The 24,801-nt window shown below is 38.5% G+C and overlaps 1 protein-coding gene and 1 pseudogene across 2 annotated transcripts in view; both read right to left on the bottom strand.

Annotated features, from left to right (window-relative positions):
• Nucleotides 1-24,801, bottom strand: part of LOC141901338 (E3 ubiquitin-protein ligase MARCHF6-like) — a 122,639-nt gene that overhangs the window by 45,353 nt on the left and 52,485 nt on the right. For both annotated transcript variants that reach the window (XM_074788522.1, XM_074788523.1), the window contains exons 10-12: nucleotides 18,849-18,900; nucleotides 2,665-2,723; nucleotides 664-773 (exon numbers count right to left, since the gene is read on the bottom strand). In XM_074788522.1, coding sequence (XP_074644623.1) covers nucleotides 664-773; nucleotides 2,665-2,723; nucleotides 18,849-18,900 — 221 coding nt within the window. The remainder of the gene's footprint in view (nucleotides 1-663; nucleotides 774-2,664; nucleotides 2,724-18,848; nucleotides 18,901-24,801) is intronic.
• LOC141901071 (uncharacterized) lies at nucleotides 14,615-17,158 on the bottom strand (annotated as a pseudogene).

A 24,801-nucleotide genomic window follows, 5' to 3' on the forward strand; every position in this document is an offset into this window, starting at 1 on the left:
TGGTATTTCGAGGACTTAGGTATGTAGTTTATCATAAGCTATTGGGTTCGAATCCCACAATAACTGTTTTGTGCAGCATACGAAAAAAGTGCCGGGGCGGATTCGGGCGGCTTGAGGAGTAGTAAGCAGGGCGTATACGGGCGACTTGAGTGCTAATGGGTTAAATATTGATTAGGTAATCTATACTAATAGATAAATTTTTCTGATGGATTTGTAATCAGTAGGATGGCTTCTTTTCATATTAGGGATAATGGGTCATGTAGATCTCGTCCGGCTGGTCATCAAAGACTAACTATGAAGCGGCCTATCTTACTTCAAACCAAATTGGCGAAGCTTATAAAGATAATATCATAGTGCACTGTGTAGTAAGCATGTTCAACTTTGATGACATGAGGCCAATATCAAAGCCAATATTGGCCAATCAGCGACACCGTTGTAAAATTCAAGTACCAGTTGTACTAGAACCCAGACTGGTTTGGGACCTTGGACCTGGCTCTTAATTGAAAACAATAGCCCGCTGGAACTTAAGTCTCAAGTGGGCTTAAGATTGAGATAACAGCCATTTCAATGACGACTCATACAGGGTTTATCATAGAATATTTCAAGAATAGAAAAAGTGTATAGTTTGTAAACCCTTTTTCCATTGCTTCTTGTGATGATTACCTTTTAAATCCAGTTATAGAAGTTAATGCATGTAAAACTATAAGAGCTGCAGCGAATATAACATAGCCAATCAGAGTTGTCACTGTACCCTCAAATTCAGATGATGAAATCTAAAAAGATGAAAATATGATTTCATGGACATTGTCCAATACATAATCTAACTGCAAATTGTATGAATAGAAACAACTATTTTATTTTCTATTCAATGTGATTGATTTTTGGAAAAAGCAGACCTATCAATTGAAACAAATGACTAAGTTCAAAGCATAAATAAGTTTAAGTCTCTGGTCAACTGCTTCGAATTAAAATTCGACCTAATTTCTTATGAGGCCATCCCATCAAAATAATGTTCTGTTTGCCGTAACCCGACCGACCTGACTTCAAAGGTACCGAGTGAAAACATTTTCCTGGAATTCCTTGAAGTAAATCTAATTTTTGATAAAAACGGACGGCCTACCTGCCGATATATGTGCTGCGTATGTTTGAAGTCAAGTGTGCATCACGTGAAAACACGCCTTGATGTGTGGCCTAGTTTAAGTTTTCCAGGAAGCTGGCAGTGTTCCAATAAGCTGCCATTTATTGGTAGTGACTATATTAAAGCTGGTATCGTAAAAGTGCGCATGTGCTGTTTCATTTTGAACATAGCGATGACGCTGTGGACGAAGTTATGATTTTAGAATTATTCTCAAAATGTAGGTTATTAGACAAATTTCCCGTGCACAACACAGATTTTTGATATTGTCATCATGTAAAAAAGGTGATAAATTTGTTTTTTTTTGCCCAAAAATTTTGCAAATACTTCAGATCAATTTATTCCCTTTGTCTTATTGAATTGAATGAGGGATAAAATAATATTGGATTTGATTTAAGATTATTCTCCACAAAATAAAATTGAATTTGATATTTTTTGGCAGAATAAAATCTGATTGAATTTGCCATTAGCATATCAAACTCATCCATGTGATTTGATAAAAAGCCATTTCCTCAACATTGCATAATTGTCAATATTTTCTGCAGTGCAAATAAAAATAATCCTCCCAAAAACTAAATCAACTAAAGATTCCACAAAATTTATCTTGAAACACAATGCTAAATCTTTAAATAAAACCCAGAAGTAAAACAGTAGATGATACCATGGGTTCACATAAACACCTGCTGATTTCTGCGGTCAGCCAATCAGGAGACTTCCCTATCGCTGATCGGCTGTTAAAACTGATATTCTTGCATCCAGATTTTTGCGAAAGAGCTCATGTAAACCTTAATGAGACCCTTTTTCAAAATTCTGCTCCCTAGGATTTGGAGAACGGATAATGCTTTAATGAATGATATGTATCAATATATGCTCAGTTGCACAGTCAAACCGCTATTCCTCGTATCATTTAAATTCGCTCCATTTGTATAGTAATAGGTTCAGACTATGGCTGGCCTAGAAACAAAATCAATTAAATATTTCACAGAAATTGAGTAAAAGTAAAACAGCAGACATAATACTGTTGGCTCACATGAACACTTACTGATTTCTGTGACCTTAGTTGCAGAAATCAGCTTTATATTCTAGCGCTCAGATTTTCACGAAAAACCTCCTGTAAATCGTTACCAGGCCCTTTTCGAAATTTGGCTTCCATGGAATTGGAGAATGAGTAATACTTGAATGCATGATTTGTATAAATATATGCTCAGTTGCACAGTGAAAGGCCTTTCATCCAGAAACCATATCATTTACAATTACTCCTTTTGTATAGTCAAAGGATAGGACCAGCCTATGGCTGGGCCAAAACAATCAACTTTTCATTAATGAGATCCTAATTCACATGACATGCATCTGTTCATGCAATGAAAGGACTATATTCAAGGCCTGATCTCAGAGATGGCAGAATTGATTTGTCAAAACATGAGTTTGAGACAAGGTTAGAAAATACGAAAACAAATGATCTTTCTTCTTCAAGTTAAGACCTGCAAAGATAGGCATCTCTCACATACAAAAGAGCATAGTAAACTTACAGTTATATCAATCTTGAGACCAATGATAAGCAGGTGACCAATGTGATAGGGACAAAATGCTGAAAATAGAAGTTTTGAAGTAACAGCAAATGATTCAATCATGTAGTATCATTTAATTATCTAGACAATATATGCACAAAAAATATGATAGCAAGTGGCAAAGCAATAGTAAATCAAATTCACAGTTATTTTTAATGTTTCGTGGGCTTCCAAAACTGAATAATGGACGTGGACCCTTTAAATTAGTAACAAGTAGCCTAAGGGCTTTGATGCTACGGCTATGAATGTTATCACTGCAGGGGTACCAAACATCATTTTATTTACCCTCAGCATTGTAAGTACCATATAAATGAAATGTTATTACATAACTGTTTTCAGATAGGTACCTAAGTGGCTAAGTGTATGATGTTTTGCTTTTGACCAACACATGGCTGTGATCATTGATGATAGTTTTTTTTAGAGTTTTTAGGAATAGCTAATTGAATTGGACTAAAATTCAGTACAGTGAGGCAGTGCTATCCGCTATGTAAAATTGCTTGTTACATATCCATTATGAATAAAATCCCTAATTAGGCAGCACATATATAATCTAGAACCAAACAACTATTGAAATTTTCTAACAGCTATTTGAAAAATTCTAACCACAATTGTTTTCAGTAGTTGTATATATGTCGTTCTAGACCAAAGGTCGAGAGGTTGAGCTCATAAAAAAATTAAAAATAAATTCTCACACGCTCGAATTTAATTTTCATTTTTTACTCACTCGCCCTCTCAACCTTTGATCTAGAACAACATATATACAATTACTCTAATAATTCCGCATATCAAAAGTGTGAGTAAAATGTTAGCATAATAATCCAGATAAATAAGATCAATTATAGATTTCGATGATAAAAAATCAATTTTTAACATAAAAAGTGTGTGTGAAATAATTTAGATTAATAAGCCCAAATATAGAGAAATAATTATATATACATTAATTAAAAAACTAACGAGTAATTAACGAGTACATTAATCAAATTTTTAAATATAAAAAGTAACGAGTAATTAACGAGTTGATGAAAATATCAATTTTAATAAAAAAATGTCTAATAAATGAACAGATACAACAATTCAAAGATATCGATTTAAATGAATTAGAAAAATATTTTACATTTAAAAATTTTATTCCTATTAAAGATTTGATTAAAACTGCACATTTTCGTTTTCAAGTGAAAAATATTACTGAATTAATGTTTAAAAATCATTATCTAATGATAGAGTTATCGAATGAAAAAGATAAAATCTTATTCAATACAATTATTACAAAATTCACAACATTTGATGAAGTAGATAAACATTTGATAATTACAGATGAAATACGATCACTTTTTAATAATTAAAATTCACATAAAACATTATTTTTACACTTACGTTATTGCCCTTACAGAGAATGCTATGTAATGTTTTTCAGAGTACAAGGAAACACATTTATCCCTGACATTCCAAATGAAAAATCATTCAAAGATGTGGGAATTCAATGTGAATTAGATAATAATAATAAACCTTATAAAGATGTTGGAATTCAATGTAATTAAGACAATTAAATCGAAACATCTAAATATGAACTGAAATGCTTTTTTAATTAGGTTCCTAATGAAAAAGCGATTTTTATGAGCTCGACCTCTCGACCTTTGATCTAGAACGACATATATACAATTACTGTTTTCTTCCTATGAGCAAGTGAGTATCTGTGATTCATGTCTGAACTTGGTGGCTAGAAATTGGTTGAATGCGTTTATTAAATGTTGCTTTAAACTGGGGAGCCTCACGTAATTTTCAGGTCTACCGAGCATTGACAGCTGTTCTACAGGAGTTGTATATTCATCAAACATAATACGGAACACAAAAACTAAATTTCCTCAGTCAGTGTTTTTGTTGATCAGACCTGCCAAACCCGTGTCTGACTAATTCAGTAATATCTGAAGTTTTTCAGTAACAAGCATGTAATGTATAATATGACGGTGGATTGAAAAAAAGGTTAACTTGATTTTGCGTTGTGTTTTTTCATTTCAATTGTCAATATGATATTGTACGTTTGTAATACCGGCATGAGACATGTAGATTATAATTGTCAACCCCTAACACTACTTATACTTAACTCATCACTAGTCAGTACAAAATAAATTGCCCATGGGCAAAGTGTGGTTTACCTTTATAGCTAGAGGTTGTTTGGAGTAAGGGCATTGCTTGAACAAGAGCCCCAAGGGGCACTATGGCCAGCCAGTCAGCTTTTCATAAAATGGCAAATGATGATGCATTCTGTGGGTTAAATTTGTCAAAATACACTCCCAGCTGAGAGTCAATACCTAATAATTTACACAATACAATCGTAAAATACAAAAGTAGCACGGACAGCGACTGGATCTGGCAGGAATAAATACCTCAGATAAATCTTTTCCCTTGGTCTTATTGATTTTAATGTGGAATAAAATTGAATTTTCTGAAATTTGCTCAATAAAACAAAATTGAATTGGATTTGATATTTTTTGCAGAATAAAATTTGATTGAATTTTTAGTTTGAGCACATGGCTAATAAGCATATCAAGGTCATCTATCCGATTTAAGAAAAAGCTATTTTTTCCGGACTTTGCACAATGGTCAAAGATATTTTCTGTAGTGCTATTATAAATATTCCTCCCCAAAACCAAATCAACTAAAGCTTTCACAGAAATCAATCTTGAAATACAATTATAGATCTAAAAATAAAACCAGGAAGTAAAACGGTAGACGATACCGCGGGTTCACGTGAACACCTGCTGATTTCTGCGTCTTTGTTTTCTGATTGGCTTTTCAAAACCAATATTTTTGCGATCAGATACTCGTGAAAAAGCTCATATATATTTTCACAAAACCCTCTTTCAAAATTCAGCTACGTAGAGTTTGGAGAATGGATAATGCTTTAATGAAAGATTTGTATGAATATATGCTCAATTGCACAGACAAAGAGCCTTTACTCTGGAAACCATGTCATTTAAATTCGCTCAATTTGTATAGTAATAGACTAAAAATCTTTTTAATTCTAGAAGTTTATATTGTATTTCATCTTTCTTAAAGAATTATTTTGTAGTAAAATAAGACCAAAGATAAAAATTTGTTTATGGTCTACATCCAAAATTACGTAGGGTACAGATAGGCACGGCAGGGAAACTATCTGATATTTTCAAAAAAATGTAGTTCACAATATGAATAAATATTCAAACAAGAAAGAAATTCTAAAAATGGGCTTGCTGACATGGTTGTACTGAAAGCTTGCTTGGTGGTTTTGTATTTCTGTAGTAGAATTAATCGAACTTTGAACTGATTACTTGTTAAAGAGCTAAGAGATCGGAGTTGTTACATAAAATGTTACACAGGGGGACTGGGAATCGATATGGTTTTATTGTAGACGCGGACCAAGTTAGTGCAAGCTTTTGGATAGTTGTTACAGGGTTCATAGCCTCCAGGCCCAACTTAATTCAAGTACTTTCAAGGACCTATTTCAACAAAATTCAAGTACTATTTTCTGAAAAATACCATATACACACTAGTATTTAAGGCGAATTTATTGCAATGAAAATTCCTTTATTACAGAAATTTAAAAGAAGTACAAACGCAAATCATCATAAAGAAACATCCACGCGTAGCAGAGCACTTGAAGCAGAGCACTTGATAACTTTGGAATCTTTCAGCTTTATTTTAAGAAAGATTTACTACATGTATCAGAAATTAATAACTTTAAAACAATAAATCTGTGGGCCTTTCAACGGAACTATAGGTAGACCTCGCCATCAAAAAGCCATACTATCGAAAGCAATAATAACAAAATTATACAAAATTAAATTACAGCTCATCGACCTATTTACAATCGATTAATTTGCTCCTTTTGAGTTTCGATGGCTGAAATTACATCGGCCAACTCATGTGACTTGTCTTTAGCCGATTTTTCTCATGGTCACAGATTTTAAAATGAGCTCATGAGTTTCACTTTGTTTGCGAGATTTCACCTAGCTTCTGTTGAAATTGGTCTGCGTTCAATCCAACTTTTGTATGATTCATGCACCAAGCGTCAGAGAAATGGCACTTTCCCATACTGGCCTATCTAATTTTGAATCCAACAAATTTCGATGACCGGCTTAAACGTCTAAATGATAACAGCTTAACGCTTAATCATGATCAGCTCGGGATACCCTGACATAAAAAATCACTTTTCGATAGTTAATGCTCCAAAGATCGTCAAAATCAAGAACGGTCTTTATTTTAATTTGAGGTCATTATTTACTACCAATAATCTATTTAGAATTATTTTGAAGTATTTTGTTTGTTTATTTCATCACAACGGTATTTGTATATACGCGGCGCGCGATAGCGGTAGTGCCGCCACGTGTCTACTAATAGATTTGTATACGCATTGTCAGCAGTGAGCCACGTGCCTAATACATTTGTACTGTATATATACACAAGTCAGCAGTGTATACGAGTCTATAGCACGCTGATAGTACAGAGTCACAGCACTCTCACACGTGGTTGGTAGTGCGCGGGCGTATTGAAGTCAATACAACAAACTAATTGACAAAATTTGGCCAACATTAAAAATTCAAGGACTTCCAATGATTTTTACTGAAATTTTGAAAATTCAAGCATTTTCAAGGCCTTGAAAACGCATTTTGTGATTCAAGCACTATTAAGCACTTTCCAGGATCGCTACGAACCCTGTGTTATTTGAATATTGCAGTGTCTTAACTATCATCATGTTGATAATTGCTAGATTTGTTATCAGATTGTGTGGAAATGATTTTGCAAAGAAAAATTTACAGCTGAAAGAAACTAGGGGTCCAGGGACACCATGCCCACTTGGGAAGTGGTTTCAAATGCTCAACAATCTATCATTTACAATACATAACGCCCCCTAGTGACCATATACAAAAACCAATGACCTTGAAATCCACCACAATCATAGAACATGTCAGCAGCTACGACTTTGTAATTGATTGTGATAACAAAATATGCCTCGTTACCAATTTGATATGGAAATACTAAGTTATTCTACTATTCAACACCCCCTGGTGACCATATGCAATACCCAATGACCTTAAAACTCACCACAATAGTAGTACATGTCATGAAATACAACTTTGCAATTGATCATGGCAACAAAATATGCCTAGGTACCAATCTAATAAGGAAATACTAAGTTATTCTACTATTCAACGCCCCCTGGTGACCATATAGAATAACTAAGGTCTTTAAAACTCACCAAAAACATGGAAGATGTCATGAGCTACAGCTTTGCAAATGATTGTGGTAAAAAAATATGCATAGGTACAAATATAATATAGAAATACTAAGTTATTGTATTATTCAACGCCCCCTGGTGGCCACATACAAAAACCAATGACCTTGAAACTCACCAAAATCATACAACACCAATATGCTTAGGTATGAATTTAATGTGGAAATACTTTTTTCCACCTACGAATGAGTACTGATGACACCAAGATTAAAATTTCCATCAAAAACTTTGAAAATGTGTAAAAATTGCTGATTTTGGCGAACAACAATGGCTGCCAGTCGGCCATCTTGAATCTGACAGGGCCAGTTTTTGGGCCTAGGGTAGATACATGTATAAACTAAATATCAAGACATAACCTTGAAGCGTCTTCAAAACTTCCCAAAATAAATGGATTCTGTCTGAACGCAAAGTGAACGCAATAGCCCGCTGGGACTTAAGTCCCAACTGGGCTAAAAACGTGACTAACTCGAGTGACTTCAGGTGAAGAGAAGCGAACACCAAAATAGATAAGAGCCACGATTTTTCATTTTAAAATAATAAAGACATTAAGCAAGATTAAGTTACATTTCCTTCAAATGACAATCCACTACGATCATCCGATAAAGTTTATTGCCATCATAGGCTACCGCCCCCTGGCTCTTTGAAGAGACAGGGAACCAGTCTTCGATTCAATCAAGAATTTATTTTACAGAAGAGTGGTTACTAAGTTTTAGATATTTAAACTGAAAAATATAAATGTTCATACAGAGATTTTACAAATGGCTGCTAACGCAAGCACCCAATGAAAGTAAAAAAATTAAAATTATTTTTTAAAAGCGTGAAAGTAAATGTTTCATTATGAAATTTTGTGTCAATAAAGAATAAATTGAATTGCCGGCAGCACTATGCCGCGCATGAATACCAATTTCAAGCCTGATCATACACGCTCAACCAAGGTTGGTATGTGCTGCTGAAATAACAACTAGGGGTCCAGGGACACCTGCCCACTTGGGAAGTGGTTTTAAATGCTCAACAATCTAACAATTTCAATACATAACGCCACCTAGTGACCATATACAAAAACCAATGACCTTGAAACCCACCACAATCATAGAACATGTCAGCAGCTATGATTTTGTAATTGATTGTGATAACAAAATATGCCTCCTTACCAATTTAATATGGAAATACTAAGTTATTCTACTATTCAACGCCGCCTGGTGACCATATGCAAAATCCAATGACCTTAAAACTCACCACAATCGTAGTACATGTCATGAAATACAACTTTGCAATTGATCATGGTAACAAAATATGCCTAGGTACCAATCTAATAAGGAAAAACTAAGCTATTCTACTATTCAACGCCCCCTGGTGACTATATGGAATAACTAATGTCCTTAAAAACTCGCCACAATTATAGACGATGTCATGAACTACAACTTTGCAATTGATCATGGTAACAAAATATGCCTAGGTACCAATCTAATAAGGAAATACTAAGTTATTCTACTATTCAACGCCCCATGGTGACCATATACACGCTTCCATTTAAAATGGCCGCGTTAACGCGTGACGTCATGGGAGGAGAGACTCTGTTGTATAGCAATGAGCCGCTATCTCCGCCATTGAAAATAACAATAGTCCACTGAACAATTGCTCTATTTAAAACCGGTTTTGTGCTCTGAGATGGATGAAATGGATCTAGCAGCCGCTGACAATCGAAAGGTTAGTTTATTGTTCAAACATCATTTATGAAGTAAAAGTCGTTAATCAAGTGGATTGAATGTAATGGGATACTTTAAGTGGCGTTTCAATCTCGAATAGAAAACACTTCCGGGTTTAGAAATTGGAACAAACGAAGATAATATCTGTAGTTAGGCCTAGTTGTAAGTGTCGAGACGCATCAAAAACTTTATTAACATGATAAAAACATCGTGAAAGTTATGGAATTGAAGTAGATTGATGCCAAGTAAAAAAATTTGACTTAGATTAGACCAAAAAATCGCTTATTTATTAGAAAAAAAAACAAACAAAAAACAAGGCAAGGATCAACAAGACGATGTGCCATGGTGACTCTCATCTGACCAGTCATTTAAAAAATGAAAGTTAATTAGCTCCTGTTGTGTTAGGTTCCAGGAATGAACAATTGAACCTTTGGCTTTAATTCACATTCTAAGCAGCTTTATGGTTCTGTTTCTGTATGATTGTAAATTAGGCCTATGATTATGGAATAATTGAGCTTTTTAGTAGGTCTAATCTTTCTCTTGGATTTTGTATTTCCAGGTGAACGTAATTGTTCTTGGTTCCGACGATGATAACAAGTTTCGGGAGGTGACCAATGATCATGATATTGATGACCAGGATGACTTATTATCAGAGTTAGGCCTATCAGACTTATCAGATTTATCAGACTTGGAGTCAGGATGTTGAAGAAGCTGATGAAAATTCTGAGTGTTCATGTTTAAAGGTAGGTTTTTAGGCTTTTAATATTTTGATAATTTAAATTCTTTAGCAAGGCCCTGTTGTATATTAACCAGAAAGGTCACTCACAGTAAAAATATAGGCTTAGATCTCAAATTGTACTGTGGGTTCATGTCAATTTGTGCTTATGGCTGGCCCTTGGGCCCTTACTGTGTACTGCACAATACATAAAGCATGTACGACATGATACAAGGCAGATGACATATCAATGGGTAGGTATTAGTATCCAGATAGACCTATAACTATAAGGCTATTTCTGTACCTGTCAATATTCTGACACTCTCCTAAATTTTTTTTTTAGCTGATAGAACAGGATATCCCAGGAGCCATTCTTACCAAACCACCGGAGCACCACAAAAATGAAGAACTTATGTTTTGGTTGGACTGCAGAAACTTAAAGTACAAAAGAAGTGCCAAAAAGTCAGATCTTGTGGATTGTTTTAAAAAATATGAATAGTGGTATCCACCATCAAATTGTCGATCCTGATCCACTTAATTGCTACACAAATAAAAAAAGGGCAGAGTGTACCAAGTGCAATCATCAGACTGGTCATTCTGACACTGCAGCGGGAAGCTCTTCTGATACACTGGCATCGATATATGATGATTTCGATAACTCAAACTTAGTTTGGGAAACATCCCTAAAACATGTTCCAAGGATGTTTTGTCATAGCCAATTGAAAAGTCATGTAGAGAAATCTGGCAGAAAAGTTAAAGGACATACATATATAGAAAAAACACTTGAAAAAGGCTATAAATTTTTTTTTGAAAACTATATTCATGATTGCAAATGTAGCCAAGTGAATGACATGTGCCTAATAAAAGGTTTATGCTATAGATCACAAAAGAAAAATGCTGATCCTCATCGTCCCAAAATTGGCTTATCAAATATTAACGGTGATGTGAAGATTGCCAAGTGTTCATGCGTAGCAGGGCTGAATGGTCATTGCAACCACATTGTTGGTCTCCTGTTCCTGCTAAATCATTGCAAAGCTATGAATTTTAAAGTTTTCCCTAGGGCAACCACATGTACTGAAAACCCTTAACGTTGGCATATTCCCAGCAGAAAGGATGGTCTTAGACCTGAACCCATCATGGGAACTTGGGTTATGAAGCCCGAGTATGGGAAAGAGAAAAAGGGCATTAAGTGCACTCTCTTTGAGGCCAGGTTTGAGAGCCTACGCAATACTGATGGAGTGGGATTGCCGCCAATTGTGTCATAATTGGCTGATCAAAAATACCTGTCTCAGGTATAAAACATCCCTTTCCAAAGAATACTCATCACAAATTGCAATGAGAAATGGCAAACCAGTAGGAAGCTACAGGACCTAGAATTCTGGCCAAAACTGACATTTTTGTGCACTAAAAAGGTCATAGGACGGCCATCTTGAGTCAGATCGACCCAATTTTTCTTATGCTGATGAACCCTTGGTAGATTCAAATATGAACTAAGGATCAAGGTAATTGATCAAAGCGTCTTCAAAATTTCCATCGAAAACTTCGAAAATGTGTAAAAAGTTCTGATTTTGGCAAACAACAATGGCTGCCAGTCGGCCATCTTGAATCTGAGAGGGCCAGTTTTTGGGCTGAAGATGTGTCTAGGGTAGATACATGTATAACCCAAATATCAAGACATAACCTTCAAGCGTCTTCAAAACTTCCCAAAATAAATGGATTCCGTCTACGGACGGACGGACGGACGGACGGACGCTACGACGGACAACGGACGAAAAGTGAACGCAATAGCCCGCTGGGACTAAAGTCCCAAGTGGTCTAAAAACGATTTAACAAAATCATAAAACAATGAAAGAGACAACTGTTATAGCCAATATACGAAAGGAACCTAGATTTTGTTACTGCATTAAATGTGTGTAAATATCAGAGCCCAAGAAAAGTTCTACAAAAGTAATCGACTCCCCAAGCAAGTTATCAATCCATGTGATAGCAATATGGGCTTGCAAGCATGCAAGCCCATGATAAAATTCATACGATGTCACATATACAGTTTGCTGCTTAGCATTTTCAGGTCACAAGAAATTGAAATTTATTACAAATTCTATCAAACAGAAAACACAGCGCTCATCTTCTGCTACGATGATTATTCAGCCTGTTATCATACCAAACGTGCACGGGCCAAGCAGCGTTACAGCATCACCATACAGTAGTGTGTATGAGCATGTGTTTGTGTGTGCAACAGTCTATTGTTTAGCACTCCTGATCCCCGCGCACGTGGAGGCCTCATGTAAGTGAATGTTCACTTACACTTCAATGTCAATCAAAATAATCACCGGGTATTAAAATGAAAAAATACCTATGGCGGATGGGTGAAATAATTACATCCTCACCAGCAATGAGCATTTGAAATTCGTACATATACGACACCTAGTCCAATGAAACGTACGCCATTCTATGGCTTTCCCATAATTATTTTAGTAGCGCCGGAATTCCCCGTATATACCAAAAACATCCAATTACATTCGTTGCTAGAGATGACGCTCCCCAATCGAAGTCATTACAATTTTATACGCAAGAGCTAAGAATTTTCCCGCTATAAACAGTTTTTCGTCGAATTTAAACAAAGTTGACCATGTCACCGACGGAGGTTCGTCATGTCTTCAATCGCATCGATTATACATCCTTTAACCCAAGAACCAATGAAAAAAATGCTCACAAAAACAAATACCAAGATTTTAAATGAATTGGCTTAATGCCAACCCCATTCTGCTGACAGAGGTAAACCAAAAATGAGTGTGAGGCTCTACGAAACATTCATGCAAGGAAACTTAACAGTGAATCATCTTCAAAATGGTGGGCTTCCTTCTCTTTGTTGCCAGTTCGTTATTGATTAGGTTCATCACTTATATCAGATAAAATGACATCTTAATCTAGTAAATCATCGCAATCCTGGTCGCGGTAGCCGCAATGTACAGACACACTGATTACAGCAGAGAACAGATGCAACTGGTTGGTGGTGAGAGGTCGTTGTTAAGAAATATTTTTTGTCTAATTTACTTTTCATTTTGACCAAATAAATAACGCAGAATCATCGATTGATAAACAAATAAATTAACTTAGGCTACTTCCAAAAAATGATTCAACGCCTGCATTGTCGTTATTTTTACAGCAGTGTGTGCTGTATCTTTATAAGGCACAATAAATCTGAGTATTTACAATAGATCAATAGTAGGTTGCCCCAGTGACAGCCAGCTGATAGATGTACTGAATTGAGTCGAGATGTACTGAATTAAATTGTATGCCATCGGTCTGTGTAACAGTGATATTGATTGGATGCTTGGCGCGTATATCATCTAGTAGAACGCGCCACGCGTTCTGCCCAGAACTCCTATTTTAGTTTCCGATAATAAAATCAACATATTTAAACTTCTTTCACGACATATTTTTTAAGAAACGTAACATTGCGATTTTTTGTAAAACGTAATGAAAATAGACTAAAATCGTATTTTTGAACACCCATTCCTAACACCGTCATTTGTGTTGTCAATCCGTAACGATTATGGGAAAATCGTAACAGTTGGCAGGTCTGGTTGACAGGGATGATAACAGACCAATGTTGAAAAGGCGGAAACGAGCGCCGTAGGCGCGAAGTAATTACGGGGGGTGTGGGGGCCCACCCCCCCCCCGAAAATTTTTGATTTTCACATCGTCTCAGATCGTTTTTCAGCAGTTTTCCGATTGAAATTTCACTCAGCAAAGCCAAAAAATCGAACAACATCGTCCATGTTTTACACAACACACTGCTAGTTCCAAGACGCCAGGGACATAACTGATGCAGAGACAACTATAATGTAACTTGTAGGTTCGAATCCCACATTGATAAATCTTCTTGAAAGCGACGATCACTTGCCCACGCAATAGATAATTGAATTAGACTTTATTTTCCAGCATCCTTTATTAATGAACTAATATCAGTACTGATATTAGTGATATTACAACAAGCTAGATTTCCATAAAAAAACTAAAATAGAACAGTGGGTTATCTCATGAATTTTCTAATGAAGTAAGGTTTGGAAAAATATTCTATAAAACACATGTACACATCATTACCAATCTAAACACACTACATGTACATAGTCAGTACAGTCGGTCGGCATCATTTTATTTAACAAAACACATAAATGTTTTTCCAATAGTGGACAAGCCAAAGATTACAACTTTTTATAGTCTTACAAGTTCCATCTGCTTATGTCTTTCAGCTTGTCGTTGTTTTGCACGCATAGCAGATACATGTGCCTCTCGGGCTTTCTTTGCAGCTGAGATGCACTGTTCGCGGGTTTTGCGTTTTGAAACTTTCTTAACCTCTTTAGCCTGAAGTTCCTCCATACGAGCCGCTTTCTTATCTTCTTCACCCTGCAATTCATCCTTGTATCGTTTAGCTGCAGTGTTCATATTTTTAACGAGATTTGGACACACAGGGTCATGAAGAATATCTTCTCTTTTGAAAAAGTCTACAGCTGACGTTTTGCCTAATCCGTAATTCACACTCTGGATTGCGCTGAAAGATTTGACATGAAGTCTATTGGTTGTGCTGTTCAGAATTTCGCCCATAATGCTAAACGAGCTCTCGACAACTGGGCAACTGAAACAGCTTAGTAAAGCAAATACCATGCGACAGAGGTATGGATATTTGCCCAAATCATGTACAGCAGCCCACCAGGAATCGATTCTAACTTGCTTTCCATCGTTATCAACTGCTGCTGGCAGACTGGAATCCGAGTGGAATTTATGCACTTCTAATTTATAACAGTTGATCTCCGTTTCATTAGCCAGAACATTGAAGACTAATTGTGGGAGTTTTTTCATATATTTCAGTGCCGTTTCATGTCGCTGGCATTTTGGGTCTTTAGCCGAGATACACCGGAGAAATTTATTGTAGATAGGATTTTTTTTAGCGAGGTACTGGGCAGTATTGAAATAGGCCCTCTTGACACGATCACGAAAGTCTTTGACAAACTGGGATGATTTATTTTCCCCCGCAATTATTTGGGATGCAGATTCGCCTATGAACATCTCAGTGGTTGGCAGGAGGTTTTCTGAGATTATCAGAGAAGACAACTTTCGATCCGATTCAGGAATCGCAGATGGTTTAACACAAAGGGAAATGAAATCCCTGAATAATTGACATTGCTCATCATTGAGCTTGTGGACACATGGCTCTTCAACAGTTTGGAATAAGAGTACATATCTTTTTAGAACTGGCAATACCGCCGTGTAAAAATGCGCATAAAACTTAAGCGTTTTACGCTGAATGATGAGTTTATCGATAATTCGTAGCTTTCTTTCTTTTCCTTCCGCTGTCAGATTTTTCCATTTGGCGGCAGCAGCAATATAGATTTTTTTAATCTCATCTTTCGTGGGTTCAGACAAGTTAAATTTGCGATGTATGTCAACACATAGAGCCAAATACACGATTTTGTCTTTCTGTATCATGGACCGATAGCCATCGGGTTCCGACGTACCGCTCAGGCATCGAAAACCCAATGCCTAAGAGATCAAGGATAATTTGGAGCCAGTTTTCTATGTCCTTAGAAAAATGCAAATCACTTGCAATATCGGTTATCAATTTCTCTATGAATCGATCAAATTCTTTTGTGAAATGTTTTCGCGGCGTTGTGAGTGTGATGTATCGAATCACCGTCGATGTCAAGCAAATGCTGGGCCAAATTATCCTTTATTAACTCCTCCAAGCCAGTTTTACTACCTCTCATGACGTTACAGCTGTCGAGGAGGACAGACATTAATCGGTTATAATCTAAATCACGCTGCTGGAAAACCTCAACCAAAGCACTATAAACAGATGCGCTAGTGGTAGAAATAAGATTACATGAGGCCAAATGTCTGACAACAACTTGTCTCTCCTTCTCACTAAAGTAACTGACGGATCGGTAACGGTAAGGATCGACAGAACTTTTTTTGTGGATTGGCTTGTAGCCTCGTCGATGTTTAGTGAATAGAAGGTATTTCTGAGTTCATCCGCTAACTGTTCTTCGGTGGTTTGCGCCAGACCCAGTCGCATCTTATATGAAGCCGCAAAACGACCCATAGACAATTTGCTTAATGCTGCACGATCCATGGCAAGTGTTTTTGCCAACTCAATCAATTTTGGAGACTGAGAAAACGGCAATGAGTTTTCAGCTATATATGAAAGAACTAAAGCCTCCTGGCTTACGACCCGGTCCGATATTGGGACTTTAGGTTTAGCGGTCGTCGTAACGGCCTGTTGTTCATTATTTGGATTTTGGAATATTGGGCAGATCCCGTAAGATCGACCAACATCAGCTCCCGAACTACCTGAAAGTGAATGCAAATTCTAGTTCTTTATTCGGTTTGATTTTCACTTTAAGAAAAACTTGAAAATCGTCTAATTTTATTTACAGAAATAAACTTGTGTGGCATGTGAACGCAGGCCTACTTACCTGGAAGTACGTAATTAGATCTCCGTTCTTTGAAGATGTCAACGTGTTTCTGTGTTTAAGCGTGGTTTTCAAGCGCAATTCGACCCTTACTTCCGTATTTTATTTCTGTTTGGCACCAGAGACAATAAGCTTTCCCCGGTATGTCTATCTTCCTCACGAAGTCAGCGAGAGGAATCCCATCAACCGTTTTCTCCAGCCAATCCCACTTCCATAAGTTTTTTTTAAATTCTTTTTGGTCGATTGTCCTGGGGTCAATCGTTCCAACTCTCTCAACAATTTTCCACATGATTCTATATCGCAATGTCACACTACGCACACGTGTTAAAAATACAAGCATGTACGTATTAAAAACGACCACCACTCGGTGAAAAATCAATAATGTAGATACATGTACATATATCCAAACACGCGGTCGGCCAACCGACAGAGAAAACTTTGTTAGCATACAAATGCCGCTAAATGATCGCATTTAAAAATAGATCGGGAAACGCTTTTATGGTCATGCCAATCTATCCTTACAATGCTGGAAAACCACAGTCATCATCCAACACCCCCCCCCCCCCCATTTTTTCAAAGGATATGCATTGATCTGAGAAATGATAAAAATTGATTGAAAAGGCGGAAAATTATCATCCCTGGGTTGATGTGTTAAATCCAGCATCTTATTTATGGGTAGATTTCTTGTAGACCATATTTTCACTCTCAATCTGCTGAATTTGATTTGAACGAATATCGAGATCTTTTAAGTTTGTATCCAATAGTCTACTATGGGTCCCGATTTTTTCTCTGATGTCAGCTATGCATTTATTTGTTTTATAGCCTTCTTTTGCAGAAACTTCTTGATGTATTTTGGTAATCCGGGATTCTAAAATTTCTATAGCATTAAAGAATATTTCTCTCATGTTCTTTATCTCTAACTTAATGGTCTCCACCTCTTGAAATTTCTGCTCAGTTAGAAAATCAGTCAAACATTGACTACACAGGTATCGACAATACATGTATCTAAATTTTGAACCATCACAATTAACAAGCACCTACTCAAAACCTTTTTGATTAAACTGATTTATCTGTTTTTTTTATTTGTGTGAAAAGTTATGAGCCAAAAGTGATGTGATGTAGCAAATGAAGAAAAAGATATCCACATCCACCTGAGAGACAGGCACAAGTGGATGATGATAGAAAAATTTGTTATGGATGTGAACACAAAACAGTATGAGTAAAGGAAATAACGACCATCTCAAAACAAAATGATGTCACACACGCTTACTGGTGGTTTAGATATAAAAAGAATCTCTGGTGAATCATGTGACCCGCATAGTGCGAAAGGTATAGTAACAAGAGGACCTTTAAGAGGAAATTTAAAATCGAGAATTTATTCATTCAAACAATTTAAAAATATAAAATACACAACGTTTCGATTTCACCGTAGAGATCATCATCATTGTCACACCATCGTGTATTTTATATTTTAGATTGTTTGAATAAATAAATTCTCGACTTTATAAAATTATTTTAATTTGTACATAGTGGGTTTTTATCTCATTATCCGTTCACCACGTTTGAGTGTGGTTATTTTACTACCCTCAAGTTGGTTGAAGTTTACCACATATATTTGCTGACTAGATAATTCTTCAAGAGAGAAGAGATATTAGTAAAGATAGATTCAGAATGGCAGCCGAGTTCAAAGGATGTAGCCTGTAGGCAGTGACATTACAATGCCACAAATGAATATCAGTCGGATTGCGAAGCAATAAGACACCGACAATACTAGGGAGCCAAGTCAAACTGTACAACCATACATTGCGTTCACCGTATCGGATCAGATCATCGCATAAGCCACATTAATCAAAACGGTGCTCATCTAGAGGCTGGATTGCCGCAACAGTGTTACACCCACCCACCCAGCAAATGAAATTTACTATTTACTATATACGAGCAGGCTTAAAGGATGAATTTAGAAATGCATGAATACTTACCGAAAATCAGGATAAACAAAGTGTTCAACGAGACAACCCAAAAAACATGTTCCTGAAAAAAGGCCATTACTATGTGAAAGTACATAACATATCTATATCATTCAAATAGAAAATTCAAACATTCCAAACAGAAGTGCCAGCGATTTGGGATAAAAGATATACTTCGTATAATATCCATGATCCATGAAGAGCCACCTAGGAATGTTCTTTTAATTTCAAGCAGTTTCAGAATACCTGGAATGGTCTGGTGGAACAATATTTAACCAGCATATTTCGATTCAACTTCAGAATAGGTCAATATAGTTCCATCGTGGAGGGTTTTCTATATAATGAAGTGAGTGGCTCGGTTTCAAATTGCCGACCTATTTTACTTGTCTACAATGACGATTTTAAATTTACGATTTTTTAATTTAAATTCTACGTTTTCTACTTGTCGACATCTGACGATCTTAAATTGCCGACCAATTCTACTTGTCGACAATTGCGACAATTTTAAATTGTCGAAGGGAAGATTAATTTCCAAGCAAAGACACGGACCCCCGATCCCACCCTACACTTAGTATCTATAAAGGGCAATCCACGCACCACACAGCCCCTTGATCCTAGCCACTTTCTGTTTGTCGGACAGTGGCAGTCGACTCTCCTTGTAGTTACTGCTCTACCGGCAATGCACCTAATACCGCGCCATAAGGAGGCCCGCACGAATCATAGGCACCCTGCTCGGTTATCATCTAATACCAAATTTGGAGCGCATCTGAACCCACTCAGTTTAGGATACCTGCGCTATATAAATGTCAATTATTACTACTATTTTCATTATCATCTGATCAGATTTGAGCATCATGACGTTGCCGATACCCGCGCGGAGGCAGGATGATTGCAAGCAAGCCACATCGAGACCAGGGATTGAATTCAAACATAAACTACACAATATCATCAACCTGTATGGTGTTTTTTAATGAAAATTTGTATTGTTTAAAATTCATCTGCATATTGATACAAACGTTTTTTTTTCGTCAAGATAACCCCGAACATATGCATCATCAATTATAGTTCAAATATTTTCAAATGAATCTCCTTTAATTATTAGATTATATTAAACTAAAACGAGGGCGCTATTATCACAGCTCTGCAGTAAAGTAAATATTGCAAACTAGACCGCACATTAACATTGAATTTTCAACACAGTACAAGATGCTTATTGATCTTTCTCGTCTTTCTCTGAACTTTGATTAGAGTAAATCGGATGACAATGATTGATTTCATATAGTTCTTAACTTTTGAAGTGAGGATTGGAAAACTGTATTAGTCACGTGATACATGGTGAACCTGTTTTCCGAACACAGCAATTCTTAGCTGCTTACGCACATGGGTAGTGCTGGTTTTATGTCCTTGCCCACGCCTCATATAATAACCGAATATTACAATTTTGTTCAAAAATTGGTATTTACGAGGAATACTTACCTGGGAAAATACACTATAGCCATATTGCTTTTGGCTAGGCAGATAACGCCCGAATCGACTTTTGGTAGGGGCGCCGTAACATAGCGCCATCTGGCGAGACGCCATCATCTTTTTGCGCCAATAATCCCTCAATCGCCTGGGGGACGGCTGGGTGGGAATACCCGTGTATTTTCCCAGGTAAGTATTCCTCGTAAATACCAATTTTTGAACAAAATTGTAATATTTACTTCGAATACATTCCCTGGGAAAATACACTATAGCCAGAATCCCAAAGAATGGAGGAGGGAGGCGACCAAAAGTCGATTTAAATTCTCTACACTTACACTCACCCTAAAACTCTCTGCAGAAAACCGCAACAAACCCCAGGTGAGCCAGTGGAAAACCAAAAATCAGGGAGCTACCGTGCTGCTTCCTTTTCAGTTCCTAACTGTACTGGTAGATAATAACATGCCTATTATGACCCCGTTACGTTTGAGTCGAAAAAAGGAAATCAAACAACCCGGTGTCAACTGACTCCCGGATACCTTAGTAAGGCACTGACTGCCATTACCTCGATATTAACCTAAACCAGTAGGTAAAAAACTTAAACTCTAGACGCAGCCTTGCCCAGGCTATATAAATGAAATCATGATTCATGTCTAAACTTAATACCTATAACAAAAGGAACCCTTACCACTAACTGTCTTAAGGTAACCTAGGCCCTGTAAAAGATGCCCACAACTTATATACATCAACTTTCTTATAGCTGAATACAGAAGAAACCCTTTAATCCCCAGGACCTGGTTTAAAAAGGTCTAACTGGGCCCGATGTTTTTTGGGTTTTTGTACGCTTATTCGTTGTGCAGTAACAATTGGACCCAACGTGGACAGTGAGCCTAACTGTCCAGAAACGTCCTTCAAATAAAATGACGAGAAGGTAGATGGACACGTCCAGAAGGCTGAACGACAAACCTGTTCCAAGGAAGCCCCCGTGAATAATGACCAGGATGTGGCTAATGCCCTCACCTGATGAGAATGTATCCCGAGCGGAGCCTGGGCCCCCTGAGAATGCAGAATTTCTTCAATTAAAGATACAATCCATCTAGCGATTGTGTCACTTGAGATATCTCTCTTATCCCCTTGTCGGAGAGGAATAAAGAGCCTCTCCCTATCTTGTCTGTGGGGAAGTGTCCTCTCTAGGTACTCCTTTAAAGCTCTTACTGGACAGAGCGACGTATCAGGAAGATCGTGAGATACCCTATGCGTCAAAGCCTCGATCTTCCAAGATCTGGCTGCTACGGAAGCCTTTTGATTCTTGGCAATGAAACTAAGACCAGGCCTTAAAATGACAAACCTATCTTGTGGACCAAAGGAAATATGACCCGGACGCGTCGATAAAGCATGAACCTCCGAACGCCTCACGGCCATCGCTAAGAACAGTAAGAACACCGTTTTCTTAGATAAGTCTGACAGGGTAGTATTGCGGATAGGCTCGAAGGGAGTGAACATAAGTGCTCTAAGAACCACTGTTAAGTCCCATGGCGGGATATCTGAAACCTGTTTGGGTCTCTTAACCCCAAAACCTGATATCAATTGAGCTATTTTCGCATCCTCCGTCACTACAGGGACGCCCGCTGAACGAAAAGTATGCCCTATTGCTGATCTGTAGCCTTTAATGGTTATAACCTGTCTATTCTTCTCTTCGAACAGGAAATAGAAAAAATCTATTAACTCTGACACAGAGGGGTGGAGAGAATCCACCGCTCTCCTATTACACCAATCGGAGTAACATTCCCATTTGGAATCGTACAATGCTCCGGTAGAGGGACGTTTGGATTCCACGATAAATCTGGCTGCCCCTGAAGAAATTCCTTGGTTTGAAAGCTGTCACTTGACAATGGCCAGGCGTGTAGATTCAATTGGAATTGATTTGGGTGTAACTTGAACCGTCCCTGGGACAGTAACCCGGGGTAATTGGGCAGAGTGCGAGGGAAGTCCACCAGTAGATGCAGGAGTCTGACGAACCATGTCTGAGTCGGCCAACAGGGAGCCACTAAGACCACTTGACAGTTGACTGCCCCCTCTATCTTCTCCAACACTTGATTGAGTAGGGGAGTGGGGGGAAAGGCATAAGCCAGCAGGTTGTCCCAACTCAGAGATAGAGCGTCCACCCCCCACGCCAAGTCGTCTTGAAATGGGGACACAAACACCGGACACCTCGTGTTGAAGCGAGTGGCAAACAGGTCCACGTTCGGACTTCCCATCAGGGCCCGGACTTGATTGGCTACCCTGACTGCCAATGTCCACTCGGTGGCTACTGGCTTGTCTTGGCGAGACAAGAGCGTCGGCCACCACATTCAGGCTGCCCGCCAGGTGGGATACCGAAAGAATCATCCCTTGAGCCTGGACCCAGGTCAGAATCTGAGCTGCTAAGTTGGATAATGTTGGGGACCTGGTCCCCCCCTGGTTGAGCAAATAAGCCTTTACTGTGGAGTTGTCCGTTGACAGCCACACATGATGCCCCCTAACCTCCTTTTGAAGTGGTTGAAGGCCTTTCGAACCGCTAACAGTTCCAGGTGATTTATGTGGAGATGAGCTTCTGCTCGAGACCAGTTCCCGGCTTTCTGAAAACCTTCTACATGTGCTCCCCAGCCCTGATGGCTGGCATCCGTGAATAGATGAATTGGGGCCTTCAAAGGTGCTAGGGAGGTGCCTCTTGTCAAGTTCTGCGCGAGAGTCCACCACTCGAGGTCGGGGATTAGGTTCACCGGTGGTACCGGCAATAAGGTATCCCACTCTTCCCCTACCGATCTCCAAGCTTGCTTCCAGAATCTTTGAAGAGAACGGCTGTGTAAACGACCGAGCGGAAATACGAGTGCAACGATCTGGGCGCCCCCGTCAGGAGACCGAGAACTGCCTCCCTCAGCTTCTGAACTCTGGCCTGTGCTGGTCTGACTAAGGCCTGCGTCAGGTCGAAGTGCATACCTAGGTACGTGAACCTTTGAGAGGGGGTCAACTGGGACTTCTCTAAATTCACTATGAAACCTAATTGACGGATCAAGGCCAGTGTCTTGTCTAAGGCTTCCTTGCACTCTGCTTTCGAATTTGCCACAACCAGCCAATCGTCCAGGTAACAGAAAATGCGAACTCCCTTCGACTGAAGGTGTTTCTGAACCCTTTTGACAAGTTTGGTGTAGACCCAAGGGGCTGAACTCAGGCCGAAGGGCAGAGACCGAAATTGGTATGTTCTTCCCCTCCAATGAACTCTTAAATACTTTCTTGAGTTCCTGTGTATTGGTACTTGTAGGTATGCATCCCTCAGATCTATGGATGCTGCCCATTGGCCTGGCTCCAGCCCCTGAATCACCTCCTTGGGTGTTGTTAGCTTGAATTTTGGGGCTATGATATAACGATTTAGAGCTGACAGATCTATTACCGTCCTTAAGCCCCCAGATGATTTTGGGACGGTGAAAATTCTTGAATACCATCCCGGGGATCCTAGAGGGATTTCTTCCAGCGATCTTTTTAAAATCATCTCGTTGATCGCTGGCATAATGTGGGACTCCTGCCCCCAATTCGGCCTCATTTCCACCGGCTGATGAGATAGATGCGGTTTGTGAACAAATTTCAGTCGGTATCCTTTGGAAACGATCTTTGTAGCCCAAGTGTCGCCAAATTTTTCTAGCCAGTGGGAAGAGGCGTCTTGAAGGCAAGAGCCCACTGGCCTGACATCTTCAACGGGTAACCGTGTTGGCGCGGCCACGAAAGGGTCGATTGAAGCCCCTACGTAATCTAGCCCTACCCCTTTGGGGATTGTCACTGTAAGAACTTTGAGAATAACTGACATAGTTCAAATTGTTATTGTTGTCGCTTTGAGCTCCCTTGGAGCTTGTCCAACCCGCTTTTTTGTAGCTTAATTTGCTGTTGACTTGAGATTGATTGTATCCGGGCTGATTTGCCGGTGAGTTTCTGTAGGTAGAGTTGCCGGCGTAATAACTAGGCTTTTTTGATGTCTTCCATGACTGCCTACCGGCCTTAGCCTGAGATTCTCTGATCTTGGTGGCCTCCGCATCGGCGGATGCGCAGCATCCAGAGAAAACTTGTGAGGAATTGCCCAGCGGTGCTCTGTATAGAGCTACTTTCACCGGTTCTGGAAGTTTGGAGTCGGCCAACAAGCTATATCTATTGATCAAGGCTAGGTTAGCCTGGATCCTTATACCCAAAGGTACTTGGTGACACAACGCCTTGGCCATAGACTGTAGAATTCTCTCTATGGTCGCCACGTGTTCGGACATTGTCTCTGGATCCGGATTATCCTGGATTAGTTGAGACTTTACTTTTTCTAACTCGCCGTGCATGGCAACCAGTGAAATGTGTTGGAAAGACGCGATTTGACAAATGCTACGAGCTAATTGGTTCAACGCTCCCATTGCTTGTTTTGGTAAAGAGTAGGAGGGCGGTGGTTTTTTGGGTAGTCCTATCGTGGTTGACCCATCGGAGTCTAACTCAA

The sequence above is a fragment of the Tubulanus polymorphus genome, chromosome 3, assembly GCF_964204645.1.
Source record: "Tubulanus polymorphus chromosome 3, tnTubPoly1.2, whole genome shotgun sequence".
NCBI classification, from domain to species: domain Eukaryota; kingdom Metazoa; phylum Nemertea; class Palaeonemertea; order Tubulaniformes; family Tubulanidae; genus Tubulanus; species Tubulanus polymorphus.